This window comes from Phocoena sinus, chromosome 2, assembly GCF_008692025.1.
Source record: "Phocoena sinus isolate mPhoSin1 chromosome 2, mPhoSin1.pri, whole genome shotgun sequence".
Lineage (NCBI taxonomy): Eukaryota > Metazoa > Chordata > Mammalia > Artiodactyla > Phocoenidae > Phocoena > Phocoena sinus.
In genome coordinates this window covers 58,934,903-58,954,767 of record NC_045764.1, presented here as the reverse complement: position 1 = coordinate 58,954,767, position 19,865 = coordinate 58,934,903, and the positions used below count along the sequence as shown (strand labels likewise).

Genomic DNA, 19,865 nt, shown 5'->3' with positions numbered 1-19,865 from the left:
ATGTCAATCCCAATCTCCCAATTCATCACACCACCATCACCTGCCCCACCCCACCCCTGCTTTCCCCCTTGGTATCCATATGTTTGTTCTCTACGTCTGTGTCTTTATTTCTGCTTCGTAAATAAGATCATCTATACCAGTTTTTTCAGATTCCATATATATGTGTTAATATACAATATTTGTTTTTCTCTTTCTGACTTACTTCACTCTGTATGACAGTCTCTCAGTCCATCCATGTCTCTACAAATGACCCAATTTCGTTTCCTTTTATAGCTGAGTAATATTCCATTGTATATATGTACCACACCTTCTTTATCCATTCCTCTATTGATGGAATTTAGGTTGCTTCCGTGTCCTGGCTATTGTGAATAGTGCTGCAGTGAACATTGGGGTGCATGTATCTTTTTGAATTATATTTTTTTCTGGGTATATGCCCAATAGTGGGATTGCTGGGTCATATGGTAGTTCTATTTTTAGTTTTTTAAGGAACCTCCATACTGTTCTCCATAGTGGCTGTATCAGTTTACATTCCCACCAACAGTGCATGAGGGTTCCCTTTTCTTCACACCCTCTCCAACATTTATTGTTTGTAGATTTTTTGATGGTGGCCATTCTGACCACTGTGAGGTGATACCTCACTGTAGTTTTGATTTGCATTTCTCTGATAATTAGTGATGTTGAACATATTTTCATGTGTTTGTTGGCCATCTGTATGTCTCCTTTGGAGAAATGTCTATTTAGGTCTTCTGCCCATTTTTGGATAGGGTTGTTTATTTTTTTGATATTGAGCGCATGAGCTATTTGTATATTTTGGAGATTAGTCCTTTGTCAGTTGCTTCATTTGCAAATATTTTCTCCCATTCTGAGGGTTGTCTTTTTCTCTTGTTTATGCTTTCCTTTGATGTGCAAAAGCTTTTTAGTTTAAAAAGCTTTGTTTATTTTTTGTTCTTGTGTTTATTTTTGTTTTCATTACTCTAGGAGGCAGATCCAAAAAAATATTGCTGCGATTTATGTCATAGAATGTCCTGCCTATGTTTTCCTGTAGGAGTTTTATAGTGTCCAGTCTTACATTTAGGTCTTTGATCCACTTTGAGTTTATTTTTGCTATGGTTTTAGAGAATATCATATAATATCACTTATATGAGGAATCTAAAAAAATGATACAGATGAACTTATTTACAAAACAGAAATAGACTCACAGATACAGAAGACATTGTTACCAAAGGGGAAAAGGGGGAGGGATAAATTTGGAATTTGGGATTAACAAATACAGACTACTATATATAAAATAGATAAATAACAGGGACCTACTATATAGCACAGGGAACTATATTCAGTATCTTTTAATAACCTATAATGGAAAAGAATCTGAAAAAGAACAGATACATATATGTGTAACTGAGTCACTTGGCTGTATACCTGAAACATTGTAAATCAACTATACTTCAATAAAAAAATAAAAGTTAAAAAGATAGTGATTATTACTGATATGCTGAATTCGGTAATAGCTCTAGATTTGACTAGGAGGTAGAAAGAGCTTTGGAAAGGATGTCTAAGAAAATGAAAGAAGACTACATGTAATACATAGTATGATTAGGAAGCTGAATATCTGAGGGCTGGGGCTGCAGGCCACAAGGCTAGGGCTGTTGCTGTGCAGGGTGGGCACCAGGCCGGTGTCATCAGGAGGAACATTCTTGGGGTTGTCCTGTGCCCAGGTGAGGACTCATCCAGGCATGCCCTATGTACCTAGGAAAAGCTGCCCTGTCCCTGCCCTCCACTTTGCCCAGGAGGGTCGGTGAGTATGGGCATTGCAATATGCTCTGGAACTGCCCCCTGAGCCTCTGAATCAGGCCCTGGTTGCGTACCCGCTCTGGTTAGCACTCTGTCCTCATGAAAGCCCCAGGGCTGGCTCCTCCCGCACTCCTGTATTATACACTTGATTGTAGACATGCAGTAACTTCCTATGCCTCCTTGGGCTAGTGCCGGGCCAACCCAAGACTGAAACCCAGGTGTCTAGGATCCTAAAGGAAAGCATAACTAATCATCACAGTTGGCATGTTCCTCCCAAGTGTTGGCCTAGAGACCCAGTAGGTGTGGCAGCTCTTAAGCCGAAGCAATTGCCACAGAAACAGAAGACGACTCCTTTCTCTAGTGGCTTCTGCTTCTCATTCCTATTGCTATCTTTGGCCCAAGGACATGGCAGGTCCAACGTCAGAAGTGGAAGCTAAAGTTGATCACAGAGCTAGTCTAGAGTGGTGGCCAAGCCCATCTCACTGCCAGCAGACCCAATGGAACTGAAAAATCTGGAGTACAGGCCAGTGAAGGTCAGGAGGCACTTTGACCACTCCAAGTTGCTGTCATGATGTTTTGGACCATGGTGAACCCTGCCCAGGAGGCTGGCCTACTGGCTCTCTTTGTTTAGTGGTGCTACCTTTTTACTGTGCTGACCTGGGAATTACCATCCTGCTAAACAGGCGGTTTGTGCCCAAGAAGAAAGTGAATCCTGAAACATGGTGTAAAGGACAGATTGAGGGAGAAGTGGACCTAGTCGTGATGGTGAGGCTGACAGAAACCAGGAAGCCCTTTGTCTCTGGGAATAATCCAGACAGGAACCACTGGCATTACCACAACCTGGAGACCACGTCCAGGCTCCCAGGTGCAGACCCCATTTTCACTGATGCTGACTTCCAGAGCACAGTTCTTAAAAGACCTATTGGAGGGCAAACTAGAGTCACTCTGAGGAATGAGCACCTGCAGTACATCATTCACCTGGTATAGACTCTGTGCAGCCACGTCATACCTGTGGTTTAAGAAATTCCTACCTTGGACTCCTGGTGTGTGAAGAGATCAGCTGATGAGCCCTGTCCCTGAATAATTAGGAAGTCACGGAGTAAACATTTCAAGAGATTTGGTTTTATGCTGGATCATGTGCTATCGGTATAAATAAATCTCTACACTACAAAAAAAGAAGCAGCTGAATGTTTGGGATGTTATGATAAAGCACATTATTTTTCAGTCGTCTCGCCCGCCCCCCAAAAAGAAGGAAACTGTAAACTCTAAAGCTGTGCAAAAAAAACAAGATACAAATAAGATGCAAATTCAAATATAGCATGATTTTAATCAACCTAGAGTTTAAGAAAAGAGAATTTATTTTATCTTGCTTTTGGGAATATTATCTTATGAATGGCCCAGGTATGGTGACACTGAAACAATAGAAGGAAATGTTATTCTTTCACACTGCATGGATCTGCTGTGAATACTATTTACAGTTATATTGACAGAACTGTAGTTTATTGGTTTTCAAGTTTTACGTCCAGAGGCAAAGTTATGAAAACACTTCATTAAGGTCACAGACGAGAATGTAAATGTTAAAAACCTTCATGATGTAAGAGTCAAGGCATAGCTGCTAAGGCAGAAAGAGGAAGTGGGGAGAGAAAAGGTGGAAGCAAAGTTAGCAGTACAGTTACTTATTTTACATGTTAAGAAGTTAGTCTGTGAATTGACTCAAGTTCATTGATGAGGACAGAAGTATATTATTTAAAATTACAGATATAACAAAGAGAAGAAATAGATAATAGTGTAACTTTTCAAACATTCATATTAAAGAGGTAGAGGGTAGTGTAAGAGAGCTGAAGCCTCATCTTTCATCACTGGGAGTTAGATGTTGTCTAGAGTGCTAAATCTAGAAATAGAGAGGATAAGCATTTTGAATTATGGAAGAAGAGCTTGCCATTGGTCATATTGGTTCTTCTCTTATTTCTCTGATAATTTCTTAGTGGGCTCCTTCTCCAACCATTAAATGTTGATATTTTCCAGAGATCAGTCCATGGCCTCTGTCTCACACATGTACACACTCTGAGCTAATGACTTCAGCAGCCACCTGTGGAATTTGAGTCCCAAATCTCTTATCTCTAACCTCATTCTTATCGTACATGCAAGATCTGCATTTTCAGGCATTTCCTTCTACATGTCCCAATAACATTTAAAATATACCATGACTCGAGAGAAATCATCATCTTACTCATGACATCTGTTTTGGTATTCCTTTATTTTGTTTTTACCATCTTTATTAAAGCATAATTTATATACCATAAAGTGCACTTATTTTATATTTTAGTGTTTTTTTTTTTTTTTTGGCGGTACGCGGGCCTCTCACTGCTGTGGCCTCTCCCGTCACGGAGCACAGGCTCCGGACGCGCAGGCCCAGTGGCCACGACCCACGGGCCCAGCCGCTCCGCGGCACGCGGGATCCTCCTGGACCAGGGCACGAACCCGTGCCCCCCGCATTGGCAGGCGGACTCTCAACCACTGCACCACCAGGGAAGCCCTATATTTTAGCTCTATCAAATTTGCGGCCACCTCAACAATCCAATTGTAGAATATTTCCATCATTCTAAAAACATCCTTTATGCTCATTTGCATAATTTCCTTTTCCCAGCCCCAGTCCCAAGCAATCATTAATCTATTCCTGTCTCTTCTGATTTGCCTTTTCTAAAGATTTCTTATAAATGGAATCATACAATATGTGGTTTTTATGACTGGCTTCTTTCACTTAGCATGTTTTGTTTTATTTTTTTTAAACTTAAAGGATATTTTATTGGTTATAAATGTCTAGTTTCAAAATTCTATACCTTTAACACTCTAAATGTTATCCTATTGTCTTCTTTATTTTTTTAACATTCTTATTGGAGTATAATTGCTTTACAATGGTGTGTTAGTTTCTGCTTTATAACAAAGTAAATCAGCTCTACGTTTACATATATCCCCATATCTCCTCACTCTTGCATCTCCCTCCCACCCTCCCTACCTCACCCCTCTAGGTGGTCACAAAGCACTGAGCTGATCTCCTTGTGCTATGTGGCTGCTTCCCACTAGCTATCAGTTTTATATTTGGTACTGTATATATGTCCATGCCACTCTCTCACTTCGTCCCAGCTTACCCTTCCCCCTCCCCATGTCCTCAAGTCCATTCTCTACATCTGTGTCTTTATTCCTGTTCTGCCCTGGGTTCTTCAGAACCTTTTTTTTTATTTTTAGATTCCATATATTTTTGTTAGCATATGATATTTGTTTTTCTCTTTCTGACTTACTTCACTGTGTATGACACACTCTAGGTCCAGCCACCTCACTACAAATAACTCAATTTCATTTCTTTTTATGGCTGAGTAATATTCCATTGTGTATATATATGCCACATCTTCTTTATCCATTCATCTGTTGATGGACACTTAGGTTGCTTCCATGTCCTGGCTATTGTAAATAGAGCTGCAGTGAACATTGTGGTACATGACTCTTTTTGAATTATGGTTTTCTCAGGGTATATGCCCAGTAGCAGGATTGCTGGGTCGTTTGGTAGTGCTATTTTTAGTTTTTTAAGGAACCTCCATATTGTTCTCCATAGTGGCTGTACCAATTCACATTCCCACCAGCAATGCAAGAGTATTCCCTTTTCTCCACACCCTCACCAGCATTTATTGTTTCTAGATTTTTTGATGATGGCCATTCTGACTGGTGTGAGATGGTATCTCATTGTAATTTTGATCTGCATTTCTCTAATGATTAATGATGTTGAGCATTCTTTTATGTGTTTTTTGGCAGTCTGTATATACTCTTTGGAGAAATGTCTATTTAGGTCTTCTGCCCATTTTTGGATTGGGTTATTTGTTTTTTTGTTATTGAGCTTCATGAGCTGCTTATAAATTTTGGAGATTAATCCTTTGTCAGTTGCTTCATTTGCAAATATTTTCTCCCATTCTGAGGGTTGTCTTTTGGTCTTGTTTATGGTTTCCTTCGCTGTGTGAAAGCTTTGAAGTTTCATTAGGTCCATTTGTTTATTTTTGTTTTTATTTCCATTTCTCTAGGAGGTGGGTCAAAAAGGATCTTGCTGTGATTTATGTCATAGAATGTTCTGCCTATGTTTGATTCTAAGAGTTTTAGACTGTCTGGCCTTACATTTAGGTCTTTAATCCATTTGGAGTTTATTTTTGTGTATCGTGTTAGGGAGTGTTCTAATTTCATTCTTTTACATGTAGCTGTCCAGTTTTTCCAGCATCATTCATTGAAGAGGCTGTCTTTTCTCCATTGTATGTTCTTGCCTCCTTTGTTGTAAATTAGGTGCCCATATGTGTGGGGGTTTATCTCTGGGCATTCTATCCTGTACCTTTGATCTATATTTCTGTTTTTGTGCCAGTACCATACTGTCTCGATTAGTGTAGCTTTGTAGAATAGTTGGAACTCCAGGAGCCTGATTCCTCCAGCTCTGTTTTTCTTTCTCAAGATTGCTTTGGCTATTTGGGGTCTTTTGTGTTTCCATACAAATTGTGAAATTTTTTGTTCTAGTTCTGTGAAAAATGCCAGTGGTAGTTTGATAGGGATTGCATTGAATCTGTAGATTGCTTTGGGTAGTATAGTCATTTTCACAATGTTGATTCTTCCAATCCAAGAACATGGTATATCTCTCCATCTGTTTGTATCATCTTTAATTTCTTTCATCAGCGTCTTATAGTTTTCTGCATACAGATCTTTTGTCTCCTTAGGTAGGTTTATTTGTAGATATTTTATTCTTTTTGTTGCAATGGTAAATGGGAGTGTTTCCTTAATTTCTCTTTCAGATTTTTCATCAGTAGTATATAGGAATTCAAGAGACTTCTGTGCATTAATTTTGTATCCAGCTCCTTTACCAGATTCATTGATTAGCTGTAGTAGTTTTCTGGTAGCATCTCTAGGATTCTGTATGTGTAGTATCATGTCATCTACAAACAGTGACAGCTTTACTTCTTTTCTGACTTGGATTCCTTTTATTTCTTTTTCTTCTCTGATTGCTGTGGCTAAAACTTTCAAAACTATGTTGAATAATAGTAGTGAGAGTGGACAACCTTGTCTTGTTCTTGATCTTAGAGGAAATGGTTTCAGTTTTTCACCATTGAGAATGATGTTGGCTGTGTGTTTGTCATATATGGCCTTTATTATGTTGAGGTAAGTTCCCTCTATGCCTACTTTCTAGAGGGTTTTTATCATAAATCGGTGTTGAATTTTGTCGAAAAGCTTTTTCTTCATCTATTGAGATGGTCATATGGTTTTTCTCCTAGAAACAAATGACAGTGGAAACACAAGGACCCAAAACCTATGGGATGTGGCAAAAGCAGTTCTAAGACGGAAGTTTCTAGCAGTACAATTTTTTTGATTTCTTCTTTGATTTCTACAGTGATCTCTTGGTTATAAAGTAGTGTATTGTTTAGCCTACATGTGTTTGTTTTTTGGTTTTTGGGTTTTTTTGCTGTATGCGGGCCTCTCACTGTTGTGGCCTCTCTCGTTGCGGAGCACAGGCTCCAGACACTCAGGCTCAGTGGCCATGGTTCACGGGCCCAGCCTCTCCACAGCATGTGGGATCTTCCCTGACCGGGGCACAAATCCATGTCCCCTGCATTGGCAGGCGGACTCTCAGCCACTACGCCATAGGGAAGCCCCATGTGTTTGTATTTTTTACAGATTTTTTCCTGTAATTGGTATCTAGTCTCATAGTGTTGTGGTCAGAAAGGATACTTGATACGATTTCAGTTCTCTTAAATTTACAAAGGCTTGATCTGTGACCCAAGATATGATCTATCCTGGAGAATGTTCCATGAGCAGTTGAGAAGAAAGTGTAATCTGTTCTTTTTGGATGGAATGTCCTGTAAATATCAATTAAGTCCATCTTGTTTAATGTATCTTTTAAAGCTTGTGTTTCCTTATTTATTTTCATTTTGGATGATCTCTCCATTGGTGAAAGTGGGGTGTTAAAGTCCCCTACTGTGATTGTGTTACTGTCAATTTCCCCTTTTATGGCTGTTAGCATTTGCCTTATGTATTGAGGTGCTCCTATGTTGGGTGTGTAAATATTTACAATTGTTATATCTTCTTCTTGGTTTGATCTCTTGATCATTATGTAGTGTCCTTCTTTGTCTCTTATAATAGTCTTTATTTTAAAGTCTATTTTGTCTGATATGAGAGTTGCTACTGCAGCTTTGTTTTGATTTCCATTTGCATGGGATATCTTTTTCCATCCCCTCACTTTCAGTCTGTTATGTGTCACTAGGTCTGAAGTGGATCTCTTGTAGGCAGCATATATACGGGTCTTGTTTTTGTATCCATTCAGCCAGTCTATGTCTTTTGGTTGCAGCATTTAATGCATTTACATTTAAGGTGGTTATCAATATGTATGTTCCTGTTACCATTTTGTTAATTGTTTTGGGTTTGTCATTTTAGGTCTTTTCCTTTTCTTGTGTTTCCTGCCTAGAGAAGTTCCTTTAGCATTTGTTGTAAAGCTGGTTTGTTGGTGCTGAATTCTTTTAGCTTTTGCTTGTCTGCAAAGGTTTTAATTTCTCTGTTGAATCTGAATGAGCTCCTTGCTGGGTAGAGTAATCTTGGTTGTAGGTTTTTCCCTTTCGCCACTTTAAATATGTCCTGCCACTCCCTTCTGGCTTGCAGAGTGTCTGCCGAAATATCAGCTGTTAACCTTATGGGGAATCCCTTGTGTGTTATTTGTTGTTTTTCCCTTGCTGCTTTTAATATTTTTTCTTTGTATTTAATTTTTGATAGTTTGATTAATATGTATCTTGGCATGTTTGTCCTTGGATTTATCCTGTATGGGACTCTGTGCTTCCTGGACTTGATTGACTATTTCCTTTCCCATATTAGGGAAGTTTTCAACTATAATCTCTTCAAATATTTTCTCAGTCCCTTTCTTTTTCTCTTCTTCTTCTGGGACCCCTATAATTTGAATGTTGGTGCGTTTAATGTTTTCCCAGAGGTCTCTGAGACTTTTCTCAATTCTTTTCATTCTTTTTTCTTTATTCTGCTCTGTGGTACTTATTGCCACTATTTTATTTTCCAGGTCATTTATCCGTTCTTCTGCCTAAGTTATTCTGCTCTTGATTCCTTCTAGAGAATTTTTAATTTCATTTATTGTGTTGTTCATCATTGTTCGTTTGCCGTTTAGTTCTTCTAGGTCCTTGTTAAACGTTTCTTGTATTTTCTCCATTTTATTTCCAAGATTTTGGATCATCTTTACTCTCATTACTCTGAATTCTTTTTCAGGTAGACTGCCTATTTCCTCCTCATTTGTTTGGTCTGGTGGGTTTTTACCTGCTCCTTCATCTGCTGTGTGTTTCTCTGTCTTCTCATTTTGCTTAACTTTCTGAGTTTGGGGTCTCCTTTTTGCAGGCTGCAGGATCATAGTACCCGTTGTTTTTGGTGTCTCCCCCCAGTGGCTAAGGTTCGCTCAGTGTGTTGTGTAGGCTTCCTGGTGGAGGGGACTGGTGCCTGTGTTCTGGTGGATGAGGCTGGATCTTGTCTTTCTGGTGGGCAGGACCATGTCCGGTGGTGTGTTTTGTGGTGTCTGTGACCTTATTATGATACTAGGCATCCTCTTTGCTAACGGGTGGGGTTGTGTTTCTGTCTTGCTAGTTGTTTGGCATAGGGTGTCTAGCACTGTAACTTGCTGGTCATTGAGTGGAGCTGGGTCTTAACATTGAGATGTAGATATCTGGGAGAACTTTCACTGTTCGATATTACATGGAGCCGGCAGGTCTCTTTTAGACCAATGTCCTGAACTGGGCTCTCCCACCTCAGAGGCACAGGCCTGATACCCAGCCAGAGCACCAGGACCCTGTCAGCCACACAGCTCAGAAGAAAAGGGGAAAGAAAAGGAAGAAAGAAAAATAAAATAAAATAAGGTTATTAAAAAAATCGTTAAAAGTTAAAAAGTTAAAAAGTAATTAAAAAAAGAAAGAAAGAAGAGAGCAACCAAACCAAAAAACAAATCCACCAATGATAACAAGCGCTAAAAACTATACCAAAAAAAAAAGGACAGACAGAAATCTAGGACAAATGGTAAAAGCAAAGCTATACAGACAAAATCACACACAGTCTGCCACCTCAGTTTTGGGATGATTCGTTGTCTATTCAGGTATTCCAGAGATGCAGGGTACAGGAAGTTGATTGTGGAGATTTAATCCCCTGCTCCTGAGGCTGCTGGGAGAAGTTTCCCTTTCGCTCCTTTGTTCTCACAGCTCCTGGGGTTCAGCTTTGGATTTGGCCCTGCCGCTGCGTGTAGGTTGCCTGAGGGCATCTGTTCTTCGCTCAGACGGGATGGGGTTAAAGTAGCAGCTGATTAGGGGGCTCTGGCTCACTCAAGCCGGGGTGGAGGGAGGAGTACGGAATGCGAGGTGAGCCTGCCGCGGCAGAGGCCCGTGTGACATTGCACCAGCCTGAAGCATGCCATGTTCTCCCAGGGAAGTAGTCCCTGGATCACAGGACCCTGGCAGTGGTGGCGTGCACAGGCTCCCGGGAGGGGAGGTGTGGATAGTGACCTGTGATTGCTCATAGGCTTCTAGGTGGCTGCTGTAGCAGTCTTAGCGTTTCATGCCTGTCTCTGGTGTCCACGCTAATAACCGTGGCTCACACCCATCTCTGAAGCTCGTTTAGGCAGTGCTCTGAACCCCCTCTCCTTGCGCACACTGAAACAATGGTCTCTTGCCTCTTAGGCAGTTCCAGACTTTTTCCCGGACTCCCTCCCGGCTAGCTGTGGTGCACTAGCTCCCTTCAGGCTGTGTTCATGCAGCCATCCCCAGTCCTCTCCCTGGGATCTGACCTCCGAAGCCGAAGCCTCAGCTCCCAGCCCTGACCCATCCCAGCAGGTGAGCCAACAAGCCTCTCAGGCTGGTGATTGCTGGTCGGCACCGATCCTCTGTGCGGGAATCTCTCTGCTTTGCCGTCTGCACCCCCGTTGCTGCGCTCTCCTCTGTGGCTCCGAAGCTTCCCCCCCCACCAACCCCCATCTCTGCCAGTGTAGGGGCTTCCTAGTGAGTGGAAACTTTTCTTCCTTCACAGCTCCCTCCCAGAGGTGCAGGTCCCGTCCCTATTCTTTTGTCTCTGTTTTTTCTTTTTTTTTTGCCCTACCCAGGTACGTGGGGAGTTTCTTGCCTTTTGGAAAATCTGAAGTCTTCTGCCAGCGTTCAGTAGGTGTTCTGTAGGAGTTGTTCCACATGTAGATGTATTTCTGATGTATTTGTGGGGAGGAAAGTGATCTCCACATCTTACTCCTCCGCCATCTTGAAGGTCTCCCCCCACTTAGCACGTTTTTGAAGTTAATTCATGTTGTAACATGTACCAATACTTCATTCCTTTTTACTGCTGAGTAGTATTCCATTGTATGGTTGTACCACATTTTGTTTAGCTATTCATCAGTTGATGGACACTTCAGTTGTTTTCTAGCTTGGGGCATTATGTATAATGTTCTAAGCATCACACTCCTATCTTTGTGTGGACCCATATTTCCATATCTCTTGGATACATTTATGGCAAATTTATGTTTAACTTTTTAAGAAACTTTCAGATTATTTTGCAAAGTGACTGTACCATTTTAGTCCTACCAGCAATGTATGAGAGGTCTAGTTTCTCTTTGTTATTGTCTGTCATTTTTACTATAACCATTCTAGTAGGGTGTGAAATGGTATCTCATTGTGGGTTTAATATACATTTCTCTAATGGATACTTGAAAGTTAGCCTTGATTTTTCTTTCTTTTGTACCCTGCTCTCCCATTCTGTGGGTGTACCTATTAAGTATATCTTTAGTTCTCTCCTTTATCCTCATTCCCATTGCTTTATTTCTTCACTATTCTTGATTATTAAAATGTCCTCCAAATAGTTTTCTCTGATACCAGTTCCTCGGCAGGTTGCAATCTATTTTCCACACCACTATCAAAATGAATTTTCTAAAATGTAGATGTGATCGTGCCACTTCTTTGCTAAAAACCTTTCAAAGTATCCCTATTGCCTTTCAGATAGAGTCACTATTTGAACCCTGGTTATTTTACAAGATCTGTTCTTACCACTCCTTCCCCCACCATCCTATCCTCTTACGAACTCATGCACACTCCACACACATACTCTGCACACATCCTGACCTGTAATCTACCTGCAGTTATCTGAATACATTAGGATTTTATTTCTTCTGTGCCTTTGAACATGCTGTCACCTCTGTCTAGAATGTTCATCCATCTCTGTTTACAAACTCTTACTCATTCTTCAAGGCTCAGCACAAGTAAAGCTCCCTCTTGGAATCTTTCTCTGATTCTCCTTAATAGTTAAGCTTTGTTTTTGTGTGTGTTATTATAGTGACATAAATAGGTGTCTTTGAGACTATATTTGGTTGAATTGCATGAAATTATCATTTTAAGCCCAATTATCATTTTAAGCCAAAATATGGTTTAAATGTCAGCCTACAACATTTTCGTAGTTACCTGTTTTTGTTCATGTGTCTATCATTTGTTAACAAGAGCAGGCCACTTACAACATATTTGTTGATAGATGCATGAACAAATAAATTATTCTTAAAGACCATGGCTTTTATTTAGAGTGAAAAGTCAACTTGAAAAACATTAGGTCTTCTTTAGAATCATGTAGCCTCAAAGGTTAAGTTTATTTGTATTGTGTGAAAAATTATTAATACCAAACCAACTGCCATGGTATGTCTCCTAATAAATACATCTTTAATATCCTGAATGAAGTCACAGATTATTATCTCTCACATACAATTTAGTAGTAATTTTCATGTTAGTGGACAGCATCATAGTTCCATAGTTCAAATCAAATAATAAAGTTTACTGATTTTTCATAAAAATACCATTTTAAAATCGAAACACTGTAAGCTAACAAAATTTTATATATGTGTGTGTGTATATATGTATGTGTGTGTATGTATAAGATTGTAACTATGTAAAAATTGCCTTTGAGTGTGGAAGATAATAGTAATGAAAAGAATTGTTCTCAGAATATGAATTATATGAGATTATTTTAATATTTTCTTAAAAGAGCAAATGTACTCATTTCCATGTTTTACATCACACAAGGAGTCATGTCTGAATTGTGGTTTTAGAAAAGATAACCATCTGAATGGTTGGCATACTTTAGGTAATTACGTGCTGAAGAACCCCGCACTTCATTTTAAGCAAAATTATAGTTTTTGTCAATATTTTAAGTTATTTATGATTTTTAAACCTCATAGCTTCCCTTAATGTATGTATTACAGCTTTGTTATAGTTTGCAGATGGTTATATTGCCATCAGTATTAGTCATGTTCAGTGATTATATTCACTTCATATTGCACATGGCATTGTACACATGCTGTATTATAAATATTACCTTCTTTCAGTTTTATAGGTACTTCAAATCACCGTTTGTATAAATGTTACGCGTTTTGTAAGGAAATTCCTTTTTTTAAAAAACCCCAGGGAATACTTGTCCACTAACTCCATATTCAAATTCCTTTTCTTCACAAAGTTGTACAACACTTTGGAATTATTCAGACACGCAGAGATAAATTAGCAGTCTAAAGAATGTGGTTTACTTTATAACTTAAAGAATTGGACAGTGATTTGAGAGCACAGCTTTTAGTACAACTTCTTTTCTAAATAAAATTCTGCTCCATTTGCAACTCTGAACATGTGGACTGAAAGGGGTGGTTCCCTTGGCTGGAGCCTGACCTCTGTGCACACCTTGGTCTTTGTCTCCACTGCGCCCACACTGCACACTGCAGCCATATAAATCAGATTTTTGACGTGTCATAAAGGGCAAGGCACAGCTGCTGCAGACTGCATTGTTCAAAAACTTTTGAAGCGCTGCATATCCAACAAAATTTATTGTTTGTATGAATGTGAGTTTTTATTGAGGTAAGCCTTGTTTCTTTAGAAAAAGAAACTCATATGATGAGCCAGTGATTATTTCAAATTAAATAGGTTTAACTTCTGTCTTTCTCTCTCTCATTGCTTGTCTGTTTAAGAAAGAGTGACTGGCTTTGAGAGAAGGCCTTGATTATTACACCTGTGTTAATAGGAAGTTGTTGATTGAGATTTCTGTTACAAAGTCTTTCTGCTTAAGTCAGGAGTGAGTCTCTTTTATAAAAAGAAATTGAGAGCATGTAATCATAATGTAAGTATAAATCTGTCATCTTTTCAACTGTATTTTGTAATTCCTTTGTTTCTGTTACAGCAGATAACTTCATATATAGCTACTTTGCTTTGCTAGATGCCAGATATTTTTTAAAAGGCATTTGTATATTGGTAAATGTAGTGCAATCTACAGTAAATTTGAAAGTACTTTTATAAAATTTTTAAAGTTTCTATAGAAATGCAGACCTTTTAAATGCAGTTTTTTCTATAGTGTGTTTTTTGGCCATTTTTAATAAACTGAAAAATAGAAAGTTGTTCTGTTAAAGTCAAATTAGAAATAGGCTTTATGAAAAAGTTGAAAAGTCAATTCAGGTTATTCAGTTTCACTTACTGACTCATATCTTTCATATATAATCTCATATAGTATACTACTAATTTAACAATGTTTATTAAAAGTAAAACATTAGATGTTTCTTCAAAGAGAGATTTAAGAGTACATTATATTATTTAGGCAATGATTTGTATCTGGTGCATTTATACTGCTTGTTGTAGTTTTATCTGTTCAGATTTTTTTATTGATATGTGATAAGTATCTAAAAAAATAGATGCTCTAACCAAAGAATTTTGTCCTAGCCTTTAAATGTCTTAATTATTTTCATCGTTTAAAAGAATATTACTGTTACAATATTTGACATTTTATAATGCTCTCAAAAGAAGATAATTTTTCCTAAATTGTTAATTTTAGGTGCTGTTTTTCAACCCTAAACTTTTGACCAAGAATGAAACTATTTAAAAATTAAGATGCCAACAGGTAATTTCTTGTAAGTTTATACTTTTGTCAATGTGTGTCACATAGAAATAGAACCAAAAAACAAATGTATATTAACACAAGACTATATTTTTCTCCATCTAAAATTGTCCTAGAAATATGGAATACCTTGGTTTTGAAAGACCTTCCTTTATAACATGAAACTATTTTATTTTAGACCTATATTTTATCACTTTTTACAAACTGACAAATTCTGGCTTACTCTAAATCTGATAACAACTTTACAAATAAGTAAATGAAATCAGAATAAAAATAGATTCAGAGATAGTGATTCAGGTTAGATGAGTATTCTTTACTGACAAAATAGCAAGTGCTGAGTCAGGACTGGTTGTAATCTTATTAAAAACAAGGACATTAATTTCAGCCATAGGAAGCATTCTGTGATAAAGTTGACACTCCACCCTCAATGGAGAAACCCTATGTGATGACTTCCATGATTCTAGCATAATGTAATGTCAACTGGGATTTTATTTGTTAGCCAAATTATTCCTGAAGAGTTGTAAGAATTATCTTATTAAAAGTTGTTTGGTTGTAAAGAAGCATGACATTGTGTAAAAAAGAAAAAATCTAAAAGATTAGTTCTGGTTGGTTTACTTTCTTCTTTTCCACTTAAATTCTTTATAGTTCTGTTTTCCTCTTTACATTTTTATACTTTTATAATTGTAAAGTGATGGTGAAACAGAATCTTCTCAATTCTAAAGCAAAAGGAAAGTTTTAAAATTTCAAATTCTGATAGTGAAGACATCTGGTTCTACAGCAGTTATATCTTAAGGGTATTGATATCTTAGTGGCAAATAAATGCTAGATAACTTTTTTAAATTAGTATGCTATTTTTTTAAATGCTAAATTGGAATAATGCCATTTTCTTCTTCACAATAGATTCTATGTCACTTTCTGGACAGAACCAATCAGGAACCAACAATGTACGATTTTAAAGCAATGTGATTCCCCCTTCAGGACCAAAAGATAAATCATTCAGCAATTTGCTTTTCTAATCATAAATAGTAGTATACAGTAGTATAATGACTCAATGAATTCTACTATGTTAATTCTAAATTCTTCTGTCTGATGGTTTTGGTGGGATTTTTTTTTTTAATGGTGGAGGAGGAGGTAGAGACTGGAAGGAAGGAGAGGTACCAAGAGAGAAAGGGAAGGCAAAGAGAGAAAGAACATAAAGGAAAGGTCAAAGGTAAAGAAGGAAGAAAGGATGGAGAAAGAGGAGGAGAGAAAGGAAGCAAGAGAGAAATGGAAGTTTATTTTCTTAATATTATGAAAATTTTTGCTATTTATCAGATGATGACTTAGGTTTTCAATAGTTACTAGTTATTACCTAAAATTCCCTTGCAAACCAAAACCTAATAAGATTATATTTTTGTTTTTTTGATGTTCAAATTGTCATATGTAGAAATATTTAAAGATGATTTTGGACATCAGAATTTATTTAATAATCTAATTTTTTTCCCACAACAATTTCAGACTTTAATGTATTTGAGACCTTAAAGGAAAGATAGGAATCTAAATATACACTTGGGACAGAAAAACTCTAAGCAAAGCTCCCGAATCTATGTACTAAATAAGAAAAGCCACTATTTATTTTAAGATCATAATGTCCTCCTTTTAATCTATTATAGAGATTCCCTATTTCTGTAATATAGCTTTTAACTCCATCATAATTAATGACCATATCTTCAAGACAGATTAATTTTTTTCCTCAAAGGGATAGAAGTCCCTGCTTATCAAATAAGGAATAAGATTAAGTCCTTCATTTTAAGAAACAATTCTTCATTCTAATTTTTAGAATTACTACTTCAGTATAAGATACTTGGTCCTTTTCCTTATTTTATTAGAAAAACTATAATTTGTTTTTCTCTGTTTTATTTATGTATATGTTTTAGATCATGAAGAGCCCTGTGGTCCCAGTCATAGGTCATTTTGCCTGAATGGAGGGATTTGTTATGTGATACCTACTATTCCCAGCCCATTTTGTAGGTGAGTGAAATGGACTGAGGGAGAGGGTGATTTTATTTTTTATCATCTACTAACTTCTTTGAGAAGTGATAAATATTGAACAAAGGGTATAAGATGAAAAAGTGTGAGGAACAATCTTCATATTTATGTAGAACAAAATTATGGTTTTAAAATAAAAACAAAGCAAAGTGGCAAATCACAATCTCAAAAGTGTTTACTTTGAAAATTGGTAGTGGTAGCTTCAAGCCTATTCAGATTTTTTAATCCATTTTAGTGAACTCTATGATTTTAGCAATTTAGGGAAGACAGTCTATACTTATTACTGTCAAAACAGCTATAGAATTCACTAATGTAAGAAAAGCAACATGAGATATTTTGCTTTGATTTAGAATACATGATAACTGTGTTGGTACCAAAACTTCATTTGATATATTAAAAAGAAAATGAAGAGTTAAGTTTTTCTAATGGTAGCAGTAAATTTTAAAAAGAAGGGTATCTTAGCCATTATTGTTTTAAAATAATATTATTCACTTTGGGAGTATCATTATAGCCAGTGATCAATAAAAGACTTGAAAATAGTACTTGTGTAGCTGGCTTCGTGTGAGTTTGGTTGAACAGGATTTAAGGGGGTTATAATAAACCTCTTTTAATATGTGAATGAAAAACATAGCACTACCAATAATGTCCACAGATTTTAGCAGAGCTAAAATCTAAAGATACTTTGTAGCATGTGCATCAATTACTCTGTTTTTGTTACTTAACTGAAATGTGAGAGGTATAGAATCTAGATTTAAGATCTTACTAAAGGATAGGAAAGTAAAATTCACAAGAAAAGTGAAAGATACTGGGATTTAGTGTGGAGGAGGAGAGGCAGAGAAATAACCTTATAATTATCTCAGGATGTTTTTAGAAGTTTTCATGGAGGGAATAGTGAGTGACTGTTTTTAAAAATAGGCATTTTTTCCTCTCAGGTAAAAAAGGAAGGAGATAAAGGAACAAATTAGCAATTATTTCTCACCCACCAGGAGCTTCTACATTATTTTACATTTTTAAATCCATTTACTGAGATATAATTTATGTATGACAAACTATATTCATTTTTATTTATTTATTTATGGCTGCATTGGGTCTTTGTTGCTATGCACTGGCTGTCTCTAGTTCTGGCAAGCGGGGGCTACTCTTCGTTGCTGTGCATGGGCTTCTCATTGCAGTGGCTTCTCTTGTTGCAGAGCACTGGCTCTAGGCGCACGGGCTTCAGTAGTTGTGGCTCGTGGGCTCAGTAGTTGTGGCTCGCGGGCTCTAGAGCACAGGCTCAGTAGTTGCGGCAGACGGGCTTAGTTGCTCTGCGGCATGTGGGATCTTCCTGGACCAGGGCTCGAACCCATGTCCCCTGCATTGGCAGGCGGATTCTTAACCACTGCGCCACCAGGGAAGTCCCTACGTTCATTTTAAGTGCATAATTGATGAATTTTGACAAATGTTTATACCTGTGAAACCACCACCACCACAAAATACAGAACATTTCCATTATCCCCCCAAATTTCTTTACTGACCATATTCTTTATTTACATTTTCATGTTTCATTCTCAGAAAAACCTTAGAGAAAAGGGGGAGAGGAGACCTAAGGAAATAGAAAAATAAAGGGAAAATGAAAAATTAACTGACTGCCAAAAGTCATACAACTAGGAAAAAATTAAAGAAATGGCCTTTGAGTACAACTCCCAGGGTTCACTTAATCTTATGATATATTCATTCTGGATTCTTTATAAGGGGATATGGCATGTGGCATTCATAGAACAAAACCAAAATGCTTACCAGAAAAAATAAATTTAATAATTAAAAAATAGTAACATTTTGTATCTTGATCCTGGTGTAGCTATATGGGTGAAAAGGCTATCCTTTCTCCGTTGAATTGCCTTTGCATCTTTGTCAAAAATTAATTGACTATATATGTGTGGGTCTACTTCTGGGCTATTCTAAATCACTGATCTGTATTTCTGTCTTTTACCAATAACAAATAGTCTCAATAACTGTAGCTTTATAATAAGTGAAGTCAGGCATTGTGAGTCCTTAACTTTGGTCTTCAGTTCATTGATCTTTAGCCTTCTTTTTAACAGACAGTATTTAATGTTAAAAATTTCCAAATACATTTTAACTCCTTCCTACAAATTTTATAGCCTGTTGTTCAGTACTGAGTTTAAAATTTTTTCCATCATGATTTCTTCTTTAACGTATGGGGTTTTTCTTTTTTTGGTTATCCTTTAAGATTTATATCTAATTTAATTGCATGGTAGTCAGAGTATGTGTTCTCTTAAGCTGTGTACTTAATACTTGTCTGTATACTAAATAAATGTCTGTTATGCTGCAGTGAATAAGTTGAAAGAAAGAGTTCAGAGTACTGAAATTTGGAGAATCATTGTAATGGGAAGAAATCTAGGGTCTTCGTTCAGGCTACTATAGCAAAATATCATAGACTGGGTGGCTTTTAAACAACAGAAATTTATCTCACAGTTCTAAAGGCCAGAAGTCTGAGATTAAGGTGCCAGCCTGGTTGGGTTCTGGTGAGTGCCTGCTTCCTGGTTTGCAGATGTACCTGGGTAGAACTTTTGACTGGCAGATTTATTTTCTGGAAGAGCTAGTAAGGAGCCAGCTATCAGACTGCAGAGACAACATATGACAGAATGAGGAGTACCTTCTTCTAGATGTAAGCAAATTACAAACCACAGGCCAGATCGTTTTTGTATGACCCTCAAGCTAAGAGTATTTTTCTTGCTTTTTAAAGCGTTGTAAAAAACACATGCAAAAATATGGAAGATTATGCCATACATGGCAGGAAGAGAGAGCTTTCTAGAGCCTCTTTGGACTTTCTTTCAAACCAACCTCCTCTCATTTTTCTTACCTACTTTCTTTATTTGGTGATTTAGCACAGTGATTTTTTTTTTTAAGCTAATATTTTAAAGTTGAGGAATACGTGACATCAGTTCGTTAGTGTTTGTTGAGATTTGCTCTGGAGCCTGGTTCATGTACAGTATTTTAAATGGTCTGTGTCTCCTAGAGAAGAATGTATATTCTTTAATTGACAGATGTAGGGTTTTATATATGTACCTAGGATCAAGCTTCTTATTAATGTGCTGTTCAAA

The 19,865-nt window shown here is 37.3% G+C and overlaps 1 protein-coding gene and 1 pseudogene across 3 annotated transcripts in view; both read left to right on the top strand.

Annotated features, from left to right (window-relative positions):
- The window catches only part of NRG4 (neuregulin 4), a 132,992-nt gene that overhangs the window by 33,321 nt on the left and 79,806 nt on the right, over positions 1 to 19,865 (top strand). For 2 of the 3 annotated variants that reach the window (XM_032623010.1, XM_032623009.1), the window contains exons 4-5: positions 14,674 to 14,739; positions 16,653 to 16,746. In XM_032623010.1, the coding sequence (XP_032478901.1) occupies positions 14,730 to 14,739; positions 16,653 to 16,746 (104 nt within the window). In that variant the 5' untranslated portion in view covers positions 14,674 to 14,729. Of the gene's footprint in view, positions 1 to 10,625; positions 10,677 to 14,673; positions 14,740 to 16,652; positions 16,747 to 19,865 lie in introns of those variants that run through there. The other variant, XM_032623011.1, reaches the window with a different exon arrangement.
- Positions 1,741 to 2,842, top strand: LOC116748554 (annotated as a pseudogene).